General features: G+C 40.3%; 2 protein-coding genes across 5 annotated transcripts; one reads left to right on the top strand and one right to left on the bottom strand.

Annotated features, from left to right (window-relative positions):
• Positions 1–2,861: 2,861 nt before the first annotated feature.
• Positions 2,862–7,655, top strand: LOC308400009 (PC-esterase domain-containing protein 1A-like). The gene is made up of 9 exons (XM_080887474.1): positions 2,862–3,136; positions 3,409–3,490; positions 4,288–4,367; positions 4,605–4,837; positions 5,050–5,200; positions 5,770–6,016; positions 6,151–6,207; positions 6,905–7,093; positions 7,311–7,655. Exons 1-9 carry the CDS (start codon positions 3,134–3,136, stop codon positions 7,457–7,459), a joined length of 1,191 nt encoding a protein of 396 aa, XP_080743600.1. The 5' UTR covers positions 2,862–3,133; the 3' UTR covers positions 7,460–7,655.
• A 919-nt stretch (positions 7,656–8,574) lies between these two features.
• Positions 8,575–21,059, bottom strand: LOC308409758 (dynactin subunit 1-like). 4 transcript variants are annotated; one of them, XM_080902734.1, is made up of 31 exons: positions 20,921–21,059; positions 19,149–19,214; positions 18,866–19,060; positions 18,549–18,630; positions 18,423–18,454; positions 18,070–18,090; positions 16,983–17,006; positions 16,034–16,189; positions 15,828–15,851; positions 15,168–15,365; positions 14,818–15,022; positions 14,587–14,665; positions 14,252–14,411; positions 13,953–14,057; positions 13,598–13,789; positions 13,402–13,518; positions 13,160–13,312; positions 12,861–13,021; positions 12,582–12,750; positions 12,379–12,447; positions 11,977–12,189; positions 11,720–11,881; positions 11,366–11,497; positions 11,148–11,273; positions 10,883–11,025; positions 10,625–10,791; positions 10,205–10,323; positions 9,623–9,818; positions 9,443–9,516; positions 9,252–9,341; positions 8,575–9,161 (listed from the first exon to the last, which is right to left on the bottom strand). In XM_080902734.1, exons 2-31 carry the CDS (start codon positions 19,188–19,190, stop codon positions 9,024–9,026), a joined length of 3,744 nt encoding a protein of 1,247 aa, XP_080758860.1. In that variant the 5' UTR covers positions 19,191–19,214; positions 20,921–21,059; the 3' UTR covers positions 8,575–9,023. The 4 variants fall into 4 exon arrangements, with proteins under 4 accessions (XP_080758860.1, XP_080758862.1, XP_080758861.1 ...); XM_080902736.1 differs by lacking the exon at positions 15,828–15,851; XM_080902735.1 differs by lacking the exon at positions 16,983–17,006.
• Between the last annotated feature and the right edge of the window lie 62 nt (positions 21,060–21,121).

Raw genomic sequence — 21,121 nt, 5'->3', positions numbered from 1 at the left:
ACTCAAAACACGTACAAAAGAACAACAGAAGTGCTCCAGGATGCTGGGCGCAGTGTTGAGCTTTTGTTACCTAGTGGCTACACAAGCCAGCAAGTACCAACGACCGGATTTGGTGTGTGGTAGTAACAGGTAAATGAACTTTTTTTTAAATTATTTGACTATATACGAGTGCCTGTGTATAAATACACAAACAATACACACATGCTTTCAGTTGTGTAATTTAAGTGATCTAGTAGCTTTGGAAGTTCAGTTCATGCTAGAAATGTGTTTTGGAGTTTGTACATGGTTTGTCTCTAGGGGCCACCGCATATATTTATATATAAACATATATAAATAAAACCACTTTTTTTTTACGTTAGTAATTCCTTTTGTGCATAATTTTATATTATTGTTAATAATAAATTAATTAAAGCAACAAAACAACCCGATGAGCCGGTCGGAGCCGAAAGAGCCGGCTCTTTTTAGTGAGCCGAACCGAAAGAGCCGGGTCTCTAAAAAGAGCTGGAAATCCCATCACTAAGTGTTATCACAGTAAAGAGATTGTTTTTGAAGTAGGAAATGGCTTAACAGGCACAAGAAGAGGCGTGGTTGTAATTCCATATGTGCACGTATATTTAAAAAAAAATAACTATTCATATTGTTAATTTTTTTTTTTAATTTTTAAAAGCATCTAATATCTCTCTAATATTAATTAAATTAATTTTTTTTCTTTATTAAGTAATTTATTTTTCATTTTAAAATTAGTGTCGACCAGAGGCGGAGCCAGACATTTGAAACACCCGGGGCTTAGCCCTGAAGGGTAGTATGCATGTGGATTTTTTTTTCTTTTTTCTTTTTTTGGGGGAGGGGGGGGGGTGTAGAAATGACTGAAAGATTAATTGGCTCTGTTTTGAGTTTTGTTCAAAAAAGAATGACTTCATATAGGGAAAAAAAGATATCACATATACAGGACACCTTAACCTAGTTTTTTAATTAAGCAGCAAGGCAGAACAAGGTCAGGGCTGCATCAAGACACGAGGACTAAACCCCAATTCAACCAGACCCAGAACTGATCCGGAATTAAAACAGGACTACAAGAGTTCAAAATCAGGACTACTTAGGATTTAACCAAGACAGAACCAGAATCAGAACTAGATGATAGTAGCACTAAAAATCATCATAGACCTGCACTACACTTATTTTTTAATTCTACCAAAGTACACTATGTAGATTCACAAAAGTTTATATAATTATTTAGCCTTGTTGTGCAAACAAGCCTGCATAACTTAATAAATATAGAATTTGAAAAATAACAAACCTAAAAAGAAACACTAGGTACGAGATACATGAGTACCTATGATACGGTGATACTTTTGGTAAACAACCATTTGACTAACATGTGTGTCTCACCTGCTCTTGTTCATCTCTGTTCTGTCCTGTCTCCTCTCTCTCCTTCTCTGTTCCTCTCTCTCCCTCTTTGTGCTGACAATCATCAAATATACAGTTGAAACCAGATATTTACAAACTCTTCAGATAAAAACACAACACTTTTATAATTGTAACATCAAATCAGACTAAATGTTTATTTTTTTAGATTGATAAATATAAAAAACATATTTGTTAACTTTAAGAGTAAAGAGAGAAACTATCTGTATTTCTTAATTGCAAATGGCACCAAATTGTATTCAAACTGAGCCACACTTATGGAGCTCCACAGTTCTTTTCCTGGTGTTTTGGTTGATATCTCTTAATTTTCCCATTTCAAAGAAACAGGCTCTGTGTTTTGCCTTATATGCATCCACAGCTGTGCCACCAGTTTACTCACATGGACTCTACTAACCTATCAGAAGCTTCTTCAGCTCAGAATGGAATCATCTGGTTTTCTTATTAATTAACAAACTTAGTGTATATGTACTCTTAAATTTGATGAAAGTGATAAAAAATAGAAGCTCTGTCTCTCTTTATTCTGACATTTAACTAATTCAAAAGATATTTCAATATTTATCTAAAACAAAAGTTTACTCTAAATTGATGTTGTACAGAAAAAATGTTTTATGTTTTCTCCCTAAAGTGTATGTAAATATCTGGTTACAAATGTGAATATCCTGCTGTGTACTGAAATCCCTCTTGTTTTGCATAGAAATATACTGAACAACATACAAAGCATAATATATAAAATAACATTTACCTGAGTTTTTTCTTTGAAAGAAGCCTCTAATGTCCATTCTTATATTTCAGTACATAACTGAAACCGATTTAGTCGGGGAGGGTAAGAACTGAAAATATGAAATAAACACACGTAAGATAAGACTCTATTAAAAAAAAAAAAAAGCATTTGTTCGGCTTTTCATTTCGCCATTTGTTGATTCACTTGAAGAGCAAGTAACGTAATATTGGTCAAGTGATCAGTTTGATATCAATCTTTCGTGATTCACCGTCATTTGTACGGTATGAATGGTTTGCTTTGGTACCTGGTCAAACTTAAGCTCTCCTTAGTATGGCTGGCTCCGTTACTCCAACAGCGCACTCACAGGCACAAGAGCACCTGGCTGCAGCCCCGCCCCCTCGCTCAGTTGCTTAGTGCCTGAGCTCGGATCATACCAATATCAGGGGGGATTCACGCACAGTCGTAAATTCCCACTGTGTGCATTATGTGCTTCGAATATTGTGTGTACTTTTTGTTTTATACAGTTGTCAGCCAGGCATCTAACTATGAAAAAATTACACTCCAAAAGACCCCGGGCTTCTGACAAAACAACCCGGGCTTAAGCCCAGTAAGCCACCCCCACGCTCCGCCCCTGGTGTCGACCCATTAAGGTAGCGCACAGTCGTTAAAAGCACCATTTAATTGGCGACACCTGCAGTTTGGGGGTGTGCTTGAAACTCCGGAGTGAAATATTTGTAATTTTTCTTTTTTTCTTTTTTTTTTAATTCACATCAACTTTAAACTTTTAAAACACTAAGTGGTTGAGGAGGCTGTCGCAACTTCGGGCCTTAAAACTAAAAACTTAGTGGCGCAAGAGCCACTTCAGAGGAAATTTGGCTAACGCTAGCTAAACGCTAGCTAAGCTGGTTGAAAAATAACACTGAACACCAACACATAGCATTTACAAGGGGCTGGAATTAGTGGTACAGTTTGCATCTAAACTCAAAAATGGTAAGTATTTATTACATAAGTGATTTTAAGCCAACAGAAAAATAGCCAGCTATTTTATTTATTTTTTAAACCACTGTTGGTCATTAGTAAGCTAATGTTATTGCGAGAAGCTTGGAAGTATGGTAGAGAAACTCTGTCCGGTCAATATCTCATCTGGAAAAACTACCTCACCTTTGAGTTTACACATTTAGGCATTTTTAGTGGAAAGTATTTATGACCGCAATTTGAGCCCATAGAAAGACGCAACAGTGTTTGACTTTGTAATTTAACAGCGGGAGATCATGAAGAGTGTGAGCCACCTGCAGGCCAGCCAGCTGCTCCATAACAAGTTCATCGTGGTGTTGGGAGACTCCAGTGAGTAGCTGGCTGACAAAATTAATGAATCGGTATTTACATTATCTTGTGCATTTATACTTAAGGTGTTCTTGTTTGCCCAACGTTGACTGTTTTGTGAATAAACTGTATGTACCGTTCACATCCACTTCATTAGGTTCAGTTTGGTAGTGCTGGAATTAATACCAGTTTACCTTCATAAATAACATAAGCTAGTTCTTCATGACATTTGTTCAAGTTCAAATAATGGCATCAGACACGCAGATTTGTGTGTGGCATCTTTATTATACAAGAGTGTGGTAACCATATCTGTTCACTGTGATCATAGGGATGAACATGGTCAGTAACTACACTCAGGTACGTTGCAGTGTATTTGCAAATATGTGTAATTTAATGGGGCAGATGAGTGCTTTACCACAACCAGGTTAAATTGTTCACCCAATCCAGGATGGATCCATGTTTTCATGTTGTTAACCCTATGAAAACTCAATGTTCTAAGCCCTAAATTCTGACCCTATTCAATGTATCCTGTGCCCCAGTGTCAACTGCTGTCATCAAGACATTTTTATCCAGAAGTCTTGTATATATTTTTCCCTTTCTAAACCATTCTCTGGCTCAAATTGATGGTAGTAATCAAGTTCAGTTTATCAGCAATTTCTAAAATGCTAAAACCAGCCCATTTTCTGCTAAGTGATGAATTAAATATTAAGTGCACTTGGAAAGGTGTGCCCAATGAAAGCACAGCTATCGAATCTGTATAATGTAATGTACTAATCTATGGGGACTACTTCTAATCTATCATTTTATTTCTTCCTCAGTTCAGCGGGCAGTGTACAAGGATCTTGTTCTGCTGGTACAAAAAGAGAAATATCTTTCCTTGAGACAACTGCGGAGCAAGGCAAGGGTTAACATTTACCAGTTTTATACACTGATACAAAAAAGCGTGCAGGGTGTATAATCATGTGCATGCTACCAGTTAAAACCTCAGCTAACTTATGCAATATAAAGTTTGTAATCATGCCACTGGTGTCATTTAAATTGTAATGTAAAAAAATGGGTGTATTTGAATGACGTGCTTTATATCTGTTCACCTCTTCGTTTGTGTTGTCCTCACACTTGTAACCTACTTCTTTAGGGTGAGATGAGCTTCGAACAGGACTGCCTGGTGGAAGGGGGCTGTCTGGGTCAAATGCACAACGGCACAGAGTACAAGGAAGTTCGACAGTTTCAGTCCGCCCACCATCTGGTCCGTTTTTACTTCGTGACGCGTATCTATTCTCGCTACATGAAGAGCATCCTGGAGGACTTCCGCCATGGTTTGAAACCAGATCTGGTTTTTGTTAACTCCTGTGTTTGGGATATTTCAAGGTGAGTATATTGCGTAACTATTAATAAGGCTGTTGATTTGATTTCATTAAAGAGATAATGTGAGATGAGTCAGAAGTGAGAGTGATGGAGTTTTTTTGTGTGCATCTATCAGTTCAGAAGAATCATAGCACAACTTTTTGTTTTCCCAATTGAATTCCTCCCACTGTAGTGATTTTTGTTCTTCCTGTTTATGTCTGCACTGGGTGTTCTAGATACAGTTGCAGCTGGGTTGATGACTACAAGAAGAACCTTCATAGGTTCTTCGACGAGCTGCGTGAGGCTCTGCCAGAGGAAACGCTGGTTGTGTGGAACCTCACCATGCCCTTAGGAGAGAGGATCAAAGGCGGTTTCCTGGTGCCTGAGGTCTGTTAGCAAGTCCCATTTATATTATGATTTAACACTAATCTGATTGTGTTAAACACATTGCATATCAAAAGTCTCTTGTCATCTGGGGAAAGCTGATCTAAAAAATTTGCATAAGCCTTGTGCCTGTAGTGGATAATGTGATACCACTGTCCTCTCAGCCAAGTGCTTTTAGAGGCTGAGTAACAGCAGAAATCGAATAGCATTAACATCTGAAACCCCAAGGGTCATTTCTATTTGAAATGACATGCCCAAAATTAATAGTATATTGGGTATGTCAGTATTTCTTTGTTTATTCAGAGTTGTAATTGCAATCTTGGTATCAAAATAAAGCTTTTGAGACTTCATCAGAGGTGTAACTATTACAGCAGATGCTACTGTGTCAAAGGAAGTGGGGATGCCTACATTTCTTTTATAAATTTTAATAAATATATTATGGTGCGATCTGTAGTTTTTTTTTAAATACTTACTTTATAGGTTTATTGCTCTGCATTATTTTATTTTTTATTTTATTTTACCATCTTCTGTTTTGAGCCTTAAAGCTTTGCCTTCCCCCTTATTTGCCTCAGATTGAGCACAAGGCACCCCAGTTGCGCTACGATGTGATTGAAGCCAACTTCTACAGTGGAACTCTGGCCGATGCCTATGGGATGGATGTGTTGGACCTCCATTTCCAGTTCAGATTCTCACTGCACCATCGAATGAAGGACGGAGTCCACTGGAACGCAGTTGCTCATCGCAAGATAACTTCTCTTCTGTTACAGCACGCTGCAGAGGCCTGGGGTGTGATATTGCCCTGTCCTGTGACTGTCTATGGTGAGAGGAAGTCAGGAGTCACACATACATGCAGAAAAATATTTTCCACTTCTAGGATAAAATGTGGTTTGTTGGTGTCTAAGCTTTCTGCAGGGTTTGAACTTCACCTTTTTTCTCGCTTTTTTTGGGTGTAGATCACACGGAGGTTGCTGAGGAACAGCCAACCTATAACAGTGCTCCAAAACACACAAGTAAGACGTTTATGCAAACTTTGCAGAGACCTTGAACACAGACTTATTGTTTACAAAGTTTGGATAATGACCATATTATTACTGAGAATCGCATAGTAAGAAGCAACAGCAACTTAAAGCCCTGACAACATGTATGTGGGTACTTTAGTGGACGTGGCTTTTTACCCCTCAGCCATAAAAGGCTTAAGAGGCACTGTCATCACCAGAAGAACAACTTCTGTATTTATGCGTGGGCAAGTTAAGCAGATTTCTCTATGGTTAGGGTTGTATCATCGCACATTGTTTTGGCAAGTTCTTGACATCACTTCAGGGCGTCTTGTGTGTTTTTATGTGGGCGTAGATATTTTTCAAGATGAATGCAGAAAAACCTGTCTCAAAAAATACCCATGTTATGTGCAGATGTAGCTTGACAGTTTTAATTTTTGCAGGAGCTTCTCATGCTGTTTTATTAGTGTGTCAAAGTACTAGTAATGTCCTACCAGTTATTAGAAATGGGAAAGACTGCTACTCATTCCCAGTCTTTAAGGTGTTTCTGCCAGGGAGAAACTGTTGCAGTAGATTTTATCAGTGTTGATGTAGGTTGATACAAAACGAATATCTAAAAAAACAATCAAAGGAATGACTGCAGACTGAATGCATCAATACACAGAATGCTCCTTTTAAAAGTGACCCTTTTTCTGCTGTCTCTGTTTCACAGACTGGCGCTTGTCAGAGATACCTTACAATGGCTGCCCGGCAGAGTTCTTCAGCGATTCACTCCCCACTAACTACTTTAACTTTGAAAACCCAGGGCCACAGACGTGTCACCTAGAATCTGCTGGAACTCAGAGAGCTGCACTCCCACCAAAACCTCACCACAGAAATCAGTACAGAGAGACTAGAAATGGTAAGTGTGCATACACTGGAATGTGGACATACTTGTAATGGAATGAAAAGATGGGGACACGCATGCTGGAATTCACTCTGCTGTCAAAATATTTGCTTTAAAACTCAGGTATCGATGTATTTTGATTAGTTGCTGATTAGCTTTTTCACTGTGCAAAGATGTGATAACTTGAAGCTGCCATGTCGGCTCCAGATATAACATGTCCTGTGTCCTGCAGGTTTTGACTACAGGCCTCTGCACCGCTTTGAGCCCTACCAGGAGTACAATCATCAGCATGTGATGAGAAGCAGGCACGCCAGACACCACTATGCCCCATACACCCAACACAGACCCTTTTACTATGGCTACAATGGCGGCTACTACTGAATAGGTGTTTTACAAGCGGCAGACGCGTCCAAATTCTATTTGTCGAGTTATCTTTTCTGTATCATCAGGACATTTTTCAGTCCTGTGTTTTACATCTACTAATAAGAAGCATTTTTTTTGTACATATACAATAGTTTACCCTTATTACACATTTTCTTAGTTTTCTAAATTCAATCTTTCTGTCACCAACAAGACATTTTAAATTTCAGATTTCAAAGTTTGTATTTTGTGCTCTAAAGTTAAAATTAAAGTGTTATTGCTAAAATGTGTATCATTATTCTTTTTGTCTCTTCACATTTCTCACAGGTTGGATATAGTATAGATTTGGTGGGGGGGGTTAAACCCTGAACACTTATATTAACCTTTGGTAGTACCTAAAAAAACGTACCCCTTATGAAGACCTAGAGCCAAAAATCGACCACGCCATAAAAAGTGCTATAAAAAGATTATACATTAATATTTTATTCCACTTTAAATTAGCCAATCTTTTAGACCTACTTCTCCTTGAAATATTCATGTCAAGTTTTAATTACATTTTGTGGATTTTAACCCTTTATATCCCGGTTTTGTCACATGAGCGCACGGCCGTTTTTGGCGGAAAAAATGAAATATTTTCCATAAAATACATTTGAAAGTTATATTTTATTGTACTTTTAATTAGGCCTTTGGATGGACCAAAGATTGGCACCAACAGTCATTTTGATCGCCTTTTATTTTTTTTTGCAGGAGCGCATTTCATAAAATGCACACACTATCGGTCCCAATCGACCACGCCCAAAAAAGCGTTTAATGGGTTTCAATGGGGTGATTTATGGCTCTAGGATCTCATGTGGATGGCGGTAGCTTAGCTTAGCCACTTTAAGCTAATCGAATAAACGGAGACAGCAATTCTAAAGAAAAAAAAAAGGGTTGGCTATATTCTATTCAACACAGTGAAAATGGCCTAATATTAAAAAACGCTGTGGATGATAAATGGCCGTAGGTACTACCAAGGGTTATTAACAGCTATAGTTAATGTGGTTGTGTCTGCAAAACTCCTTTGAATAATGTTTCACACACTTTTTTTGCGCTGAGATACTTTAAGTTAATGAGGTTGAAACCAAAATGAGCAGACAAACTGTCAGCTGGCACTTTATCATATTAGTGAAAGTTTACACTGTAATATCAGCTTACAAGTATAAACGTAAACATACATTTGAGTATTTCTTGCTCAGAATTGGGCTGCTATCTTTTATTGTCTGACTTGCACAAATACAAAACATACAAAGGAACAAACTATCAGTCATTGCAAATGCAGTAAAAATTGTGTTGTAGTCCTTCCCATTTGCACAGAGTGAACATTGGTACAGAAACTTCTTCAATAATGAAATCATGACACCTTAGTTACATTCGGGACTCTTGAAATCCAGAAAAACAATCACTTTTATAAAGACACTTCTCTGGGTCGATAATATTAGTGCTATAAGTGGAAACAGTTTCCTGAGAAAAGTGAAAACGACAAATAGGAGGAATGCTGAAGTGTTAGCTGGAATAAGAAGGTACTCTGCTGTGTAATCCTACTGCTCTAAACCATGAGGAGACTGTGCACTTGCTGCAACTGCTGCTTTGATAGGACGAGACGGTGGACTTGTTCCTGTCCACGGGTGCATGGAATCGCAACACGGCCAATGAATACAGTGTCTCCCTGCTTCTCTTCCTTGGCCTAGGAAACAAAAAATATGCACATGATATATATTTTCCACTGCTGTATAACATGAATCATTTATATTCTTTTATACTACTATAGTAATACCTTAGTAAAAGAGGTGACTGGGAATGTGGCAAAGTCAGAAGAAGCCTTTGCTCCAGGCTGATATGAGACCACATGTTCGGCTACCTCACCCTGAAACAGGAGACTTGGTCAGACTGCTTGTTTTTGCACTGCTGTCAGATAACAAGACAACATAAGGATTGTGTAATAGAAACTATTTTTTGAAGCGGCACCTTGAGTTTATCCAGAGCATCACTGAGGTTCTGCAGACGAGCTGTCTGCTCCAGGAGCTGAGCGCTTGCACTAACTGTAAGAAATGGAGGAGTTATAAAATAATTGCTCAATGCATTTAGCAAACTCACAAAAGCCTTATTCAGAATATGAAAATACTTAAAACCTCTGTGTCCACATACCTGCCGTCTTTCCAGTGATGTCCACCACTTTAACCTCGGCACTCAGCTTGAGCAAGGTTGCCAGCAGCTGGTCAGTCCTTCTGTATATCCCTGTGTTTAGTCCCTCTGGAGGCATGGAGCTTTCTTTAGACACTTGTGGGAGTTTAGGAGGGCGGAGCGGCGGCAGGGAGGCTAGCTGGGCTCTCATTTTCTCTGCCTGTAAGTTTATGTAGTTTATTATTATAGTTTTGTTTTGATATAAATACACACACACACACACACACACACACACACACACAGTCATAAAAAGTATCTGCCCTATTTTTTTAAATTCCTTTTTTTGCATATTTGTTAAAAATGTTTCAGATTATCAAACAAGGTAATATTAGACAAAGAAATTGGGTTGTTTTTTTTGTTTTGTTTTAAAAAACATAAAAAATGTAATTTAAAAACATTTTGTTTATACTCTGGTTATTTTTGTCTTTTATTACCATTTACTTGATGATCTGAAACATTTAAGCGTGACAAATATACAAAAAAAATGATGAAATCGAGACGGCTTCTGTAAATTCACACACATACACACGCTTGAATCTAGCATACCTTGAGTCTGTTGTTTTCATTCTGAAGGTGTTTAATACCCAGCCTCTGGGCCTCAATCTGCTGCCTGAGGAGAGGAGAGTCCACCACCTGCATTGGCCCTCCCATAGAGGGAGGCAGACCTGATGGGGAAAAATAAAATGATTGTGGAAACAACGACACCTTGTGGTTCTCCTTAGATGGTGCCGATTCGCCTCACTTTCATTTAGTTAAAATCTGACTAAAGTCTGGTAGGAAAAGTTTCACTGTAATAGAACATACTCAATTTTTGCAAGACTTCTTATAAAATCCAGTTAATTGCAATTGCTTTTCTCTGGATAGAACAATTACATGTGACATTAATATAAACCACCATCAAATATAAAACACCATCAATTCAGCTGCTGAGAAGAAATGAGCATAAATAAGAAGTGGGAACTTCACCTCCTGCTGATCCCTGAACGATGGAGGCAATTCCTGAGGCAGGTGGACCTCTCAGGCCTTCAATGGTCATCTTTGACTGGTTACTGAGTCGTTGTTTCAGCTCTGCCTTCTCAGCCTCCAGCTGGTCAATATCAGCCTGCAGAGCATCCATTGTCTCCTCAAACTCCCTGGAGAAGAGTAACGGGGAGGGTCAAATGAGGAAAACACTGCCATAATAAAGAAAATGGAGAGGAAAATTTCATTGTTTATTAATCCTACTTTTCTTTCTTCTTCAACAGGGCAAGGTTCTCATCTAGTTTGGTCTGAATCTTCTCCACACGTTCATCAGCATCTTTGGTGGAGGTGTCCAGCTTCTTCTCCAAGAGGCTGAGGCGGACATGGGCCTCACTCAGCTCCTCACCCTGAGATAAAAAGGAGATACAGTGCCATGCTTGTTATACCTGTCGGTCCAGTTTTCATCTTTCCAGTCCCTTTCACTTCGAAGTGGCAGGTCCTTTTGCACAACCTTTCTTCAGCATGTTACCTTAATCTTGAGAGACTTCTTGAGCTCCTTGATGACCGTTTCTCTGTCTTCTAGTTTGACTCCCAGACCTTCGGCGTCAGTCATTTCTGCCCTGACTGTGGCTGCTCTCATTTCCACTGGAAGAGTCTAATTGGTGAAGTGAGAATTAGTCTGAAAAGTTCCAAACTGGGGACTTCATGTGAAATGAGTACTGTGAAACTGTTCAACCACACAAATACCTTTCCCTGTGGTTTTTCAGCATCATACTCTCCTTCCTGCATGGCTGTAGCCATCTTGTTCATGGTGGTGATGACAGAGCTGCAAGACTGCCGCAGTAACTCTGGGCCATTTACACCATGGGAGCCATATACCTTAGAGAACAGAAAGCAGATGGTGATAATAGCAAGAGATTAAATCAACAGTGCTTAATACACAACCTATGTTGTGCAAAATGCTCAGAACACAAGATCAAACATCTGATGTGCTAAGCGTGCCAATTAACTAGAACTATAAGTCCTTACATTTCCCCCCCCAAAAAAAGAGGAGGTTTTGCCTTTTAAAGAGGACTGAGCAGCTGTTAAATGTGAAAGTACCTGCTCCACAACCTTGCAGGCAATATCCTCCAGTTTAAGAGCATTGAGACCTTCCTGTTCTCCCAGCGAAGGAACCATCTGAGCTCCAGCTGCAGCTACCTCTTGAAGTACCGCAACCACACGAGTCAACTGACGCCTGCACTCGGTCAGCGTCTCTGAAACCTGCCATATGAGGAGAGACATGTCAGGCGTACAGCTGTAATTATACAGATCCCAATCAGCAATGGTGCGTTAGTTTGTATGCCATGTTTCCATACCTCTGGTCCAAAACTGAGAGCAGCGGGGACTCCAGCTACATCTGTTCCGGGCATGCGACGGCGGATCTTCTTACAAAACTGTCTGATATCAGAACACGAGGTGTCCAGGTCCTTCAGAAGAACTGCTAAACCAGAGCTCTCCTGTCCTGATGACAGGAAGGCGCGCAGACGAGCTACCTCCACTACCATACAGTCCAAGGCACTCTGAGTAAACTGGAGGTGAAAAGGCGGCATGTGTCATTTAAAAGGAAAACCCGACACTTCTTTTACCTTACAGATTTATACATTTTGGACATATTAAAAAAAACATTTTTTATAATAGTGTTATTTCTGGTTTATAGCCCTGCATTACAAGTGAAACCGTATAAATCTTTTTAACTTTGCTAAACATGCTTGATGTACCTTAATGTGATCAGCCAGCTGCACTGTGCAGTCTTCAGTGTGATCTGCCAGATGGACACTATACAGTTGCTGGAAGACAATATAACAGATACTTGATATAATGAACATGTTATAAACTCACTGACATCTACAGTTACACAGTTTATACGACAACTGAAATTTCCAGTTGTGACGTTTTAATGTAAAACACATCCCTGCGTTACCTGATAGTACTTGATGGCCTTAGTGAGAGGTTCCACCTGAACGGTCTCATCCAGCTGATCTTTATGAAGCAGGTCTATGAAATAATCCAGAGAGCGTTCATGGAAACTCATTTCAGAGTAAAGGGTTCCCATGCGCTTAAAAACATCCACGCTGCAGGTGTTCAGAGCCCTAAACGAGTGCAGGGAAAAAGGAAAAGAGTAAAACACATCGACCCAGTGATGAAGGTATGTTCACCTATTTTATTCCTGCATCTTTATTGGTAAAGCTGCGATATTTACTGTTCATATTTATGCAGGGTGGCCTGCAGCAGGCTGAGGGAGTAAACCAGTCCTGAAGCGAAACTGCGCTGTTCTCCCGGAGGACCTCTCAGCCCTGTTCCCTGCACCGGGTTCCCGTTCAAGTCAAACTTCTCCTGTGCCTGTTTACTGATGAGTTCAGCCTTCGGACGAGGAGATATCGACCACATACAGACACAGCCGAGTAAGGATTTGGGAAAGCTCTTTGAAAAACGTACTACAACCAGGTAATTCTAAAATCGAGCACAAGAATTCAAACCTGTCATGTGTCTGCCTCATACCTTGCAGATGAGCCTGGGAATAAGCAGGAGAACCAGAATGCAGTCATGGTCCCCACCATGGCGAAGGAAGGAGTCAGGCATGAAGGAGGTGAGGAGGGACACCTGTCTGTTCGACTGAGCTACTTCCATTTTCCTCAGCTCCATCTCAATGGCCTGGAGACAAAGAGTGAGGTTAGTTGTTTAAATAAAGAAAACCAACAGCACTGGCACCGAGGTTGTATGTCACCATGGAGCTCTCTTACCTTGGCGTAAGCCTTGGTCTCTGCAAACTTGATCTTAAAGTCAAACAGCTCAGCAGGTGGTTGCTGAACTTGTTCTGCATTTGCATTCTGCTGACTGATCAGCTCCCTGTTGGCCTCCTAATGCACAAAACAAACCTTTTACAGCATCAGGACAATAGAACTGCAGGCCTGCAGAATTACCCCTCCATCCACCTACCTGAAGTGAGCCAGTGAGTTCTCTGTATTTGTTGATGGTCTGCTGGTAATCAGCTACAGTCTCCTGGGCAGCTTCCACCCTTTTGTCTGCCTCTCTGACCTTTGCCCCACTCAGATCGAGCTGTTCCCTCAGCTCCATCTCTGTTTCTCTGGCATTCTCCTGGAGCTCATCATTCATCTCATTGATGGCTTCCTGTTAATGCAAAAAGAAAAAGAAAAAAAAAAAGTGGTAGGTCTGCTATAAATATCTCATTCAAACCTTTTCCTCACACCTTTGTCCTGGATGTGTCATGTTGGAGATTTAAGGAGTGTCAGTTGTATTCTATTAGATCTATTATAAATACATCAGCACTGACCAGATCAGTCACGGTTTCTCTCAGCTCTCTGACTTTCTCCTCAAGGTCGAGGTTCCTCTCCGTCAGGGTCTCCACCATCTCCTCTGAGCCCAGAGCAGCATCCACCTGGTACACACACACACACAGGTCTTTAGTTTCCACAAATAAGTCTCACAATTTCTCTCACAATTTTTCAGATTAAGGACACGCATCTTTGCTGTCAATGACTAGTCTCAATAAATATTTTTTACCATGTATTATGAGCTACTGTGAACCTAAATAAACCATTGCCTTTCTGTATTTATGTATACATCCTTTACCTGTTCCTTCAGTTCATCGATTGTGGCCTCTGCCTGCTTGACCTCTTCCTGCAGTTTTTCTTTCTGAGTCCTCAGAGTCTCCAGCTCCACGTTCTTCTTCTCCGTCTGCTTCTGAAGCTTCACGTGTTCCTGTTTCTCCGAAGCAGACAGATCTCTCATCCTGAGGAGGAACCAGAAAGAAGGATTTTATTTGTTTTTTTTAGGACTTGTCTTCTCTTACTGCTTTTTTACGAGTTAAGACAGGTTAATGTGATTTCTTTTTTTTTAATTTATCTGTACGCAGTGTAACAAAGAGCAGGCAAATACCTTCATTTAAAAAGGTATTTGCTACTGACCTGACCAGCGCCTCCTTGAGTCTGCTGTTCTGCTCCTCCAGCTGCTTGACCTGGTAACTGGAGGCAGCTCCATCTGAGCCTGCAGCAGGAAACAGTGCACAGAAAGGACAGCACTTGATGAGAAGTGAGCAGAAATGAGATGGATACAGAATACATAAGAAGACCTTGTGGATGACTTGAATAGCAGTGGTTATTATAAACATGCTGCTTTTTTTTTCCCCCCAAACGCACCTTTCTCTGAAATCTCATGCCTAAGGATCTCCAGGTCCATTGACAGCTCCTCCACTTTCTCTTTCAGGCTATCCACCTCAACCTGGAGCGATTCTGCTCTCTCTTCTGCCATCTCTTTGTCCAGCGTGGCCATCTCTATGGCATCTGCCGTGTCAGACATCTCCTCCATGTAGCGCTCCTTGGCCTCCTGTGCCTCCCTGGCTTCCTGTGAAGTAAGAAGGTATAAATAAAGCATTAAACTGGCAAGCCTGATGAGTTGAGAGGTTGTTCTTTCATTCCCAAAACCTTGAGAAAAAAAGACATCACACTGTAGCACCGATGACTATTTAAGTTCATCCATTCCAGTCTACCTTCTTGGCCTCTTTGAGTTGTTTCTGCAGCTCGGCCTGCTGCTCCTGCATCTTGTTCTTCCACTCCTGAAGCTGCTCCAACTGGATCTTGTGTTTCTCCAGTTCCTTAAGCTTGGCTTTGTCTTCTGTTCGCTTCATCTTCAAAGTCTCCAGTTTCTCCTCCAGGTCCTTGACTTGAGCTCGCAGTGATTCCTCCTCCTATGACGTGATTAGAGGCAAGACGGGACCAACAAAATTAATCCATTAACTGAACCTCATCTACTTCCCTAGACTCTACTTTTGAAAAGGGGACCGAAAAAAGCAAAACATTAATCAAGTCCCACCACTAAAATCCCAGACGCATGATGTATAACATATACGATGTTACTCCAAATTCCTTTGCAAAGAATTTTTCATTTTATTTTATTGAAGGGAAAGGGAGGGAGAAAGAGAGAGATTCCTACAGTTCAACCATTTCCCGTAGAGACAGTGATGTAAGGATGTTTCTTTAAGTGCCTCAAAGTAAACCATGCGTCATCCCCAGAAAATTCCCCGTGAGGACATTTGAAAACCATGGATAAGTATCGAGAAGGTCTGCTGAGGATAAGTTTTCCCCCCGATGTTGTTAGTAAACACATGCCAGGCATCATCAGCATGCATGTAGCCATTAAGAAACTCTACCTGCTTGGATATGGCAGGTTCCACCTGGTTATAATAAGATGGATGAAATATAACAAAAATCAATTTAATCATAAATAAGAAATAAAATTTAAAAAATTAAAAATGGAGATGAGATGAGCTGACAGAACTGAGAGGATTGAACATGAACCTCAGTAAAGTTCTTTCCTTTCTCTAAGAAGAGCCTCTTCTTTAGGTTAATGGCCTACCTTGCTCGGAGTAGCTGGAACAGAAGCAGCTGCTGCTGCTGCAGGTGACCCGCTGGGCTGAGGTATCACAGGGGCGCCCAGAGCACCCTGCTGGGAGGACAGGCCCGCCTCACTGACATCACCAGACAGAGAGGATGCGAGACTCTCACGAGACGCCTGTTGACGAAAGCAGATTATGAACGGACTGTGACGAGCGGGAGAAGTTTAAAAATAAAACAGGCAAAAACAGAAGAAGAGGTGTGCTGTAAAGCATCGGCAAACAATCCAACTATCAAAACAGGAGTTTGGACCACAGTGAACAAGAACCTTCAATAAACCCAGTGGACGTTGGAAGATTCATCTGTGAAATGAATGTGATACAATGATTACCAAATATAATCACCTCCCAGTGTCCCTTACATGAGACACCACCCTGCAAGTATACACCTGTGCCATAATGTCAGTAATGTGCTTCACCCCGCTCCCTGTGAGGTGTCAGCTGAAGCTCTATGACACGACGGAGCGTACCCTGAGCGACAGGCTGGAGCGGCTGGAGGGACGGACCAGTAGGGAGGGGAGGGAGGTAGCTGATGTGAGACGTGGTGTTTTCCACTGCCACGGTGTGATCATAGAAACTGTGTCAGAGCAGTTACTTAAACTAAATGCAGGTTAGACTGAAGATGAATAACGAAAGCTTTTAGTACTACCCCTTAATGTTATCATATAAAACCAGGTTAGTGATATTAACATCCTGTTTTTAGTCTGCCCCTCCTGAGTCAACGAAAGATCACACACCTCAAGTAACTATTACTCATACAATTCTTTCAATGTTAAGTATTTCATAAGGAGAAATCTGCTTCTTATGGTCCCAGAGTCTACTGTTCAAACATTAAAATAATCAAACTTTTCAGAATTAACTCATGTATTTGCATTCCATTTGTCCTCTCCACTCTGCTGTAGGCGAGCTCACCTTTGCCGAGCGGCGGGCAGAGGACTGGAGGAGATGCGTGCACGCACACACGCGCGCACACACACACACACACACACACACACACACACACAGATATACACACATCCAGTGGTAAGGCAAGATAAGAGATTAGAAGCACGTAAGAAGCATTTGCTGTTAGTTTTGTATTCACAGATCATTACTTTAATACAGCATATGGTCAAAAGCACTGGGCCATGAATCTTTGAATTCAGGTGTATTAACTCAAGTCCCCAGCCATGCAGCCTGCCTTTACAAGCATTTATGAAGGAATGGGTCGTTCTAAAGCACTTGCTGAATTTTAGCGTATACTGTAACAGGGTGCCACCACTGCAACAAGTCAGTCTGTGAAATTTCTTCCCTCGAAAATCTGCAAAAACTGGAAATGTTCTGAAATTAACTTCAGCAACTCAGTCATAGCTTGGCACACCACCAAAGTTAAGGAGCAGGCGAGCCAAGTACTGAGACACACAGTGCATAAAAGCCACAAACTATCTACCGACTCTAAAACTGCAAGGTTCCAAACTTTCTCTGGCATCAACATCAAACTGGGTTTCCACAGTTTCCATGGTCGAGCAGCTGCTGTCGGTGTAATGTGTAGGTGGCCCAGTACTTTTGTCCACATAGTGTAGCTGCATGCACCATTTAAAATCATCAAGAGCAAAGTTAATCTTGAGAGATCACAGGGACACGAAAAAACTGAGATCATGCAACAATGTAAAACTGAAAAAAAAGAATTCATTGAATTATGACACAAAGAGAACTGACATGAACAGCATCAGGAGAACCTGAAACTGTCACCGTGTTGTCGTCTACGCATGTACACGAAATGCCTTCACCAGAATAAAAAAAAAAAAAAAAAAAAAAAAAAAAAAAAAAAAGCTTAATGAAAGTAAAGTGGGGAAACCAAAAGAGAATGCACTGAAAATGGCACCTATCACAAGTTATGTCTTTATGACCCATGCAAATGTCAACAGATAAAGAGCTTAAGTGCAAAAAGATGAACTGCTGCATTAGCACGAGTATAACGCAGACCAAGCAAACGTGCTGAATTTAAATATAGCTCTACCTTTTTAATGCTCGCTGGTTGCTGAAAGAGGTATCCAGAAAAACAAAACATGAGAATTCAGCCCAGCAGCTGAGAGCCGAAACAAACAACATGGCATCATAAAGGAGGAAAAAAACCAAAACTAAAAAACAACAACAAACGGCTGGTCTGCAACGAATGTCACAACTAGTGGGGTCAAACTGATCACATTTTAATAACAACTCTCACAATTAAAATTTTAAATTTAGGGGTTATTTGGATGTTTGTTTAATCCAAAGTACATGCACCAATATTAAAAACCAAGTAACCGACTTGTCGCATTTTTACTTAATTGACAAATTAAAAAAAGTGAGATCAAAAATGTGTTTGCCTACCTGTTTGCTTGTTTTGGGAGTTTCAGGGATGTCTAGAAAAAAATAAATAATTTATTGCACACTCTTGTTATCAATACTTTGCATTATATTTTAGAAACGTGAGTATCAGTTGTGGTCCTTGCTCACCTTTTTGCTTAAGTGTCTTTGCTGTTCCAGACTCAGGGGTATCTGGTGAGGTGGCACTGGAGCCATCTTCTACCACCTGGATCTGTACAATGGAACAAAAGTGTGTAATCAGGACAACATTCGAAAAAACACAAACAAATTACAAAGCTTGATTTTGAATAATGAACAAATACGGACAGAAAACAGAAGAAAAGTTGAGAATAAAAGATGTCAGTCTGCCACATTTGTACATTTATTATGTCATCTGCCTGTTTGGATCTTTACAGTTCAGTGCTGATGCCATAACACCATCATCAGTTCCTCTTGTGCCCACTAACCTGGGACTGCCTGACGAATATGCCGTGATTTTCCTCACAGGTGAAGTAGCGTTTGCCCTGCACGGTGCCATCGTTCTTGCCTTTCGGCTCATCCAGTATGACACCCACCCATTTCCCAGAAGCAAAGAGGGTAGCGCCAATGTAGGCAACAGTGCCGCGCTGACCCTTTCCTGTCACCTCGACTATAGAGCCAATCTGGGAGACAAAAAGTGGATAAAAATTCTTTGAGTTATAAGCCATGTTATTCCTTCCTTTGTTATGTCTGCATAGAAAAAGTACCCACCTTTGGAGGTTTACTACTCTCCACTGTTCCTGTGCTGCTCATTCTGCTGATCAGTGGGCTGGTCAGCTGAAGATACAGGTAAAGAGAAAGAGGTGAAAGGGTGGATAAACAATAATAAATAAGGAGTACAATGGGGGGAAGGAAAGAGACAATAAATAAGGAAGCCAAAGTTATGAAACACTAGAGAATTTATTGTTTATATTTAAGAATTCCAAAGTACCATCATTCTCCTCGCTTTAGCCTTTAACATCAAGTCTTAGGAATCGAAAATATTCAATGACAAAACAGCCCTGAGGCTGCACAGCAAAGAAGCATACTTGCAGCCAGTCATATGGTGCGGACTACAATAAACAAGTATCTCTGCCTTGCTCAGACAAAGGCACACATTGAAGACAAACTGGGACTGTGGTAAGAGTCTAATCCTTTTATAGAGATGTACAAGCATGTGAATCCATGCTATCTTAGTTTGAACCACAGGGCAGGATAAATCAGAAGAGGTTTAATATTTCTGGGACAGAGGATTATACTCACTAAAACAAGACGGCGAATGAAAATAATTCACCTACCGATTCATTGGTTTTAGACAGACAGACCTTTTAAAAATCTACTTATGTGGTAAATATTAAGACAATAATGTTATTCTCATCGACAGGTCTGTCTATACTTTTTTATAAATTACTAAAAATACATATCAACTCTGATGAAGCCAATAGATGTGGATGGATCGCACATCGACATTATGGTGAGTCTCTCAAATCCTTACTCCTTAGCATTATAGTGCAATAATTCACTGTTACTTTTCAAATTGGTTAATCAAAAATTATCACTGTCGTATTAATTTCAGCATTATTTGCTGTTAAGTACTCATGTTACTCACCCTGGGAGTGTAAGAGTGACGTCTGTTCAAAGCCATAATTAAAGGGTAATACGGTTTCACTGCAGCCGAAAGAAGACTCAACTTTTTCTCTACTTCCCCATGCTCTCCTCTTTTTCAGAGAGGGGAGGATAACACAAGAGTGCGATTACAGGGAGGGATCACAAAACGTCACAGCTGATTTGAACTGAGAGATGGAGGGTAATATTTAACCAGCTGAGACTTGGATGTTGGTTACTTTAAGGACCCATTCAAACAGCTATGAGATCAACTCTTCATTAATCTGATTTACTGCAGCTAAATGTACATGACATTCAAGTGAGACGTATGAAAACACACAAAAAGGTCGGTTTTATTACTTTTAGCCATTATTCCCATTCATTTCACATAATATCAACCCATGGTATTTGCAAGACTAGTACATGCTAACAATAAACAAGTTAAAGATTGGGGTGGGTCACAGGTGACACACACAGGCTAACGATTACTTCCGGTCGAACTGTTGCTCAGAGGGTCGAATACTAAATAAGCTACTTTACAGGTTTATTTAAACTAAGAAGCAACAAGTCAGATACGCACTTGCAAAAAGTAAATGCATCCAAAGAAAGTCAAAGGCTTGAGCCAAAACAATAATGACAAAGTACTCAATGACTCAATGGGGACAAATGTCCCGACACACAATTATGCTAATTCTACTTTAATGTTGACTCTTTACACCAAACCACTTTTAAATGCTATCTATGTACCACGTCGTAACAAATTATTTAGAACAGCTTTACAAAGCCCTATACTCTGACTAGCCAAAACGGTTTGAAACATTAGCAACAGGCTAAAGTCCGAGAGAAAGGCGCTGTTAAACAGCTAACATGACACAGGTGTATTTTGTAATGCAACTCACCTGATATATGCAGATTCCTGTCTTTAAATTAAGCCTTTTGATGTATTCATGCAAATAATAATCCTCTGGTGTTTTTGGATAAATAGCTTACGGATCCGGCGAGCTTTTCCGTTTTTGACAGGTCACTTCCGGCAACCTGACAGACTAAAAGAAGAAGAAATGGGAGAAATAGCGCCCCTATATATATAGCGCCCCTCGTGG

This window comes from Rhamphochromis sp. 'chilingali' (genome assembly GCF_963969265.1).
Source record: "Rhamphochromis sp. 'chilingali' genome assembly, chromosome: 1".
NCBI classification, from domain to species: Eukaryota; Metazoa; Chordata; class Actinopteri; order Cichliformes; family Cichlidae; genus Rhamphochromis; species Rhamphochromis sp. 'chilingali'.
The sequence above is the reverse complement of the archived record's forward strand: the minus strand, read 5'-3'. Positions and strand labels throughout refer to the sequence as shown.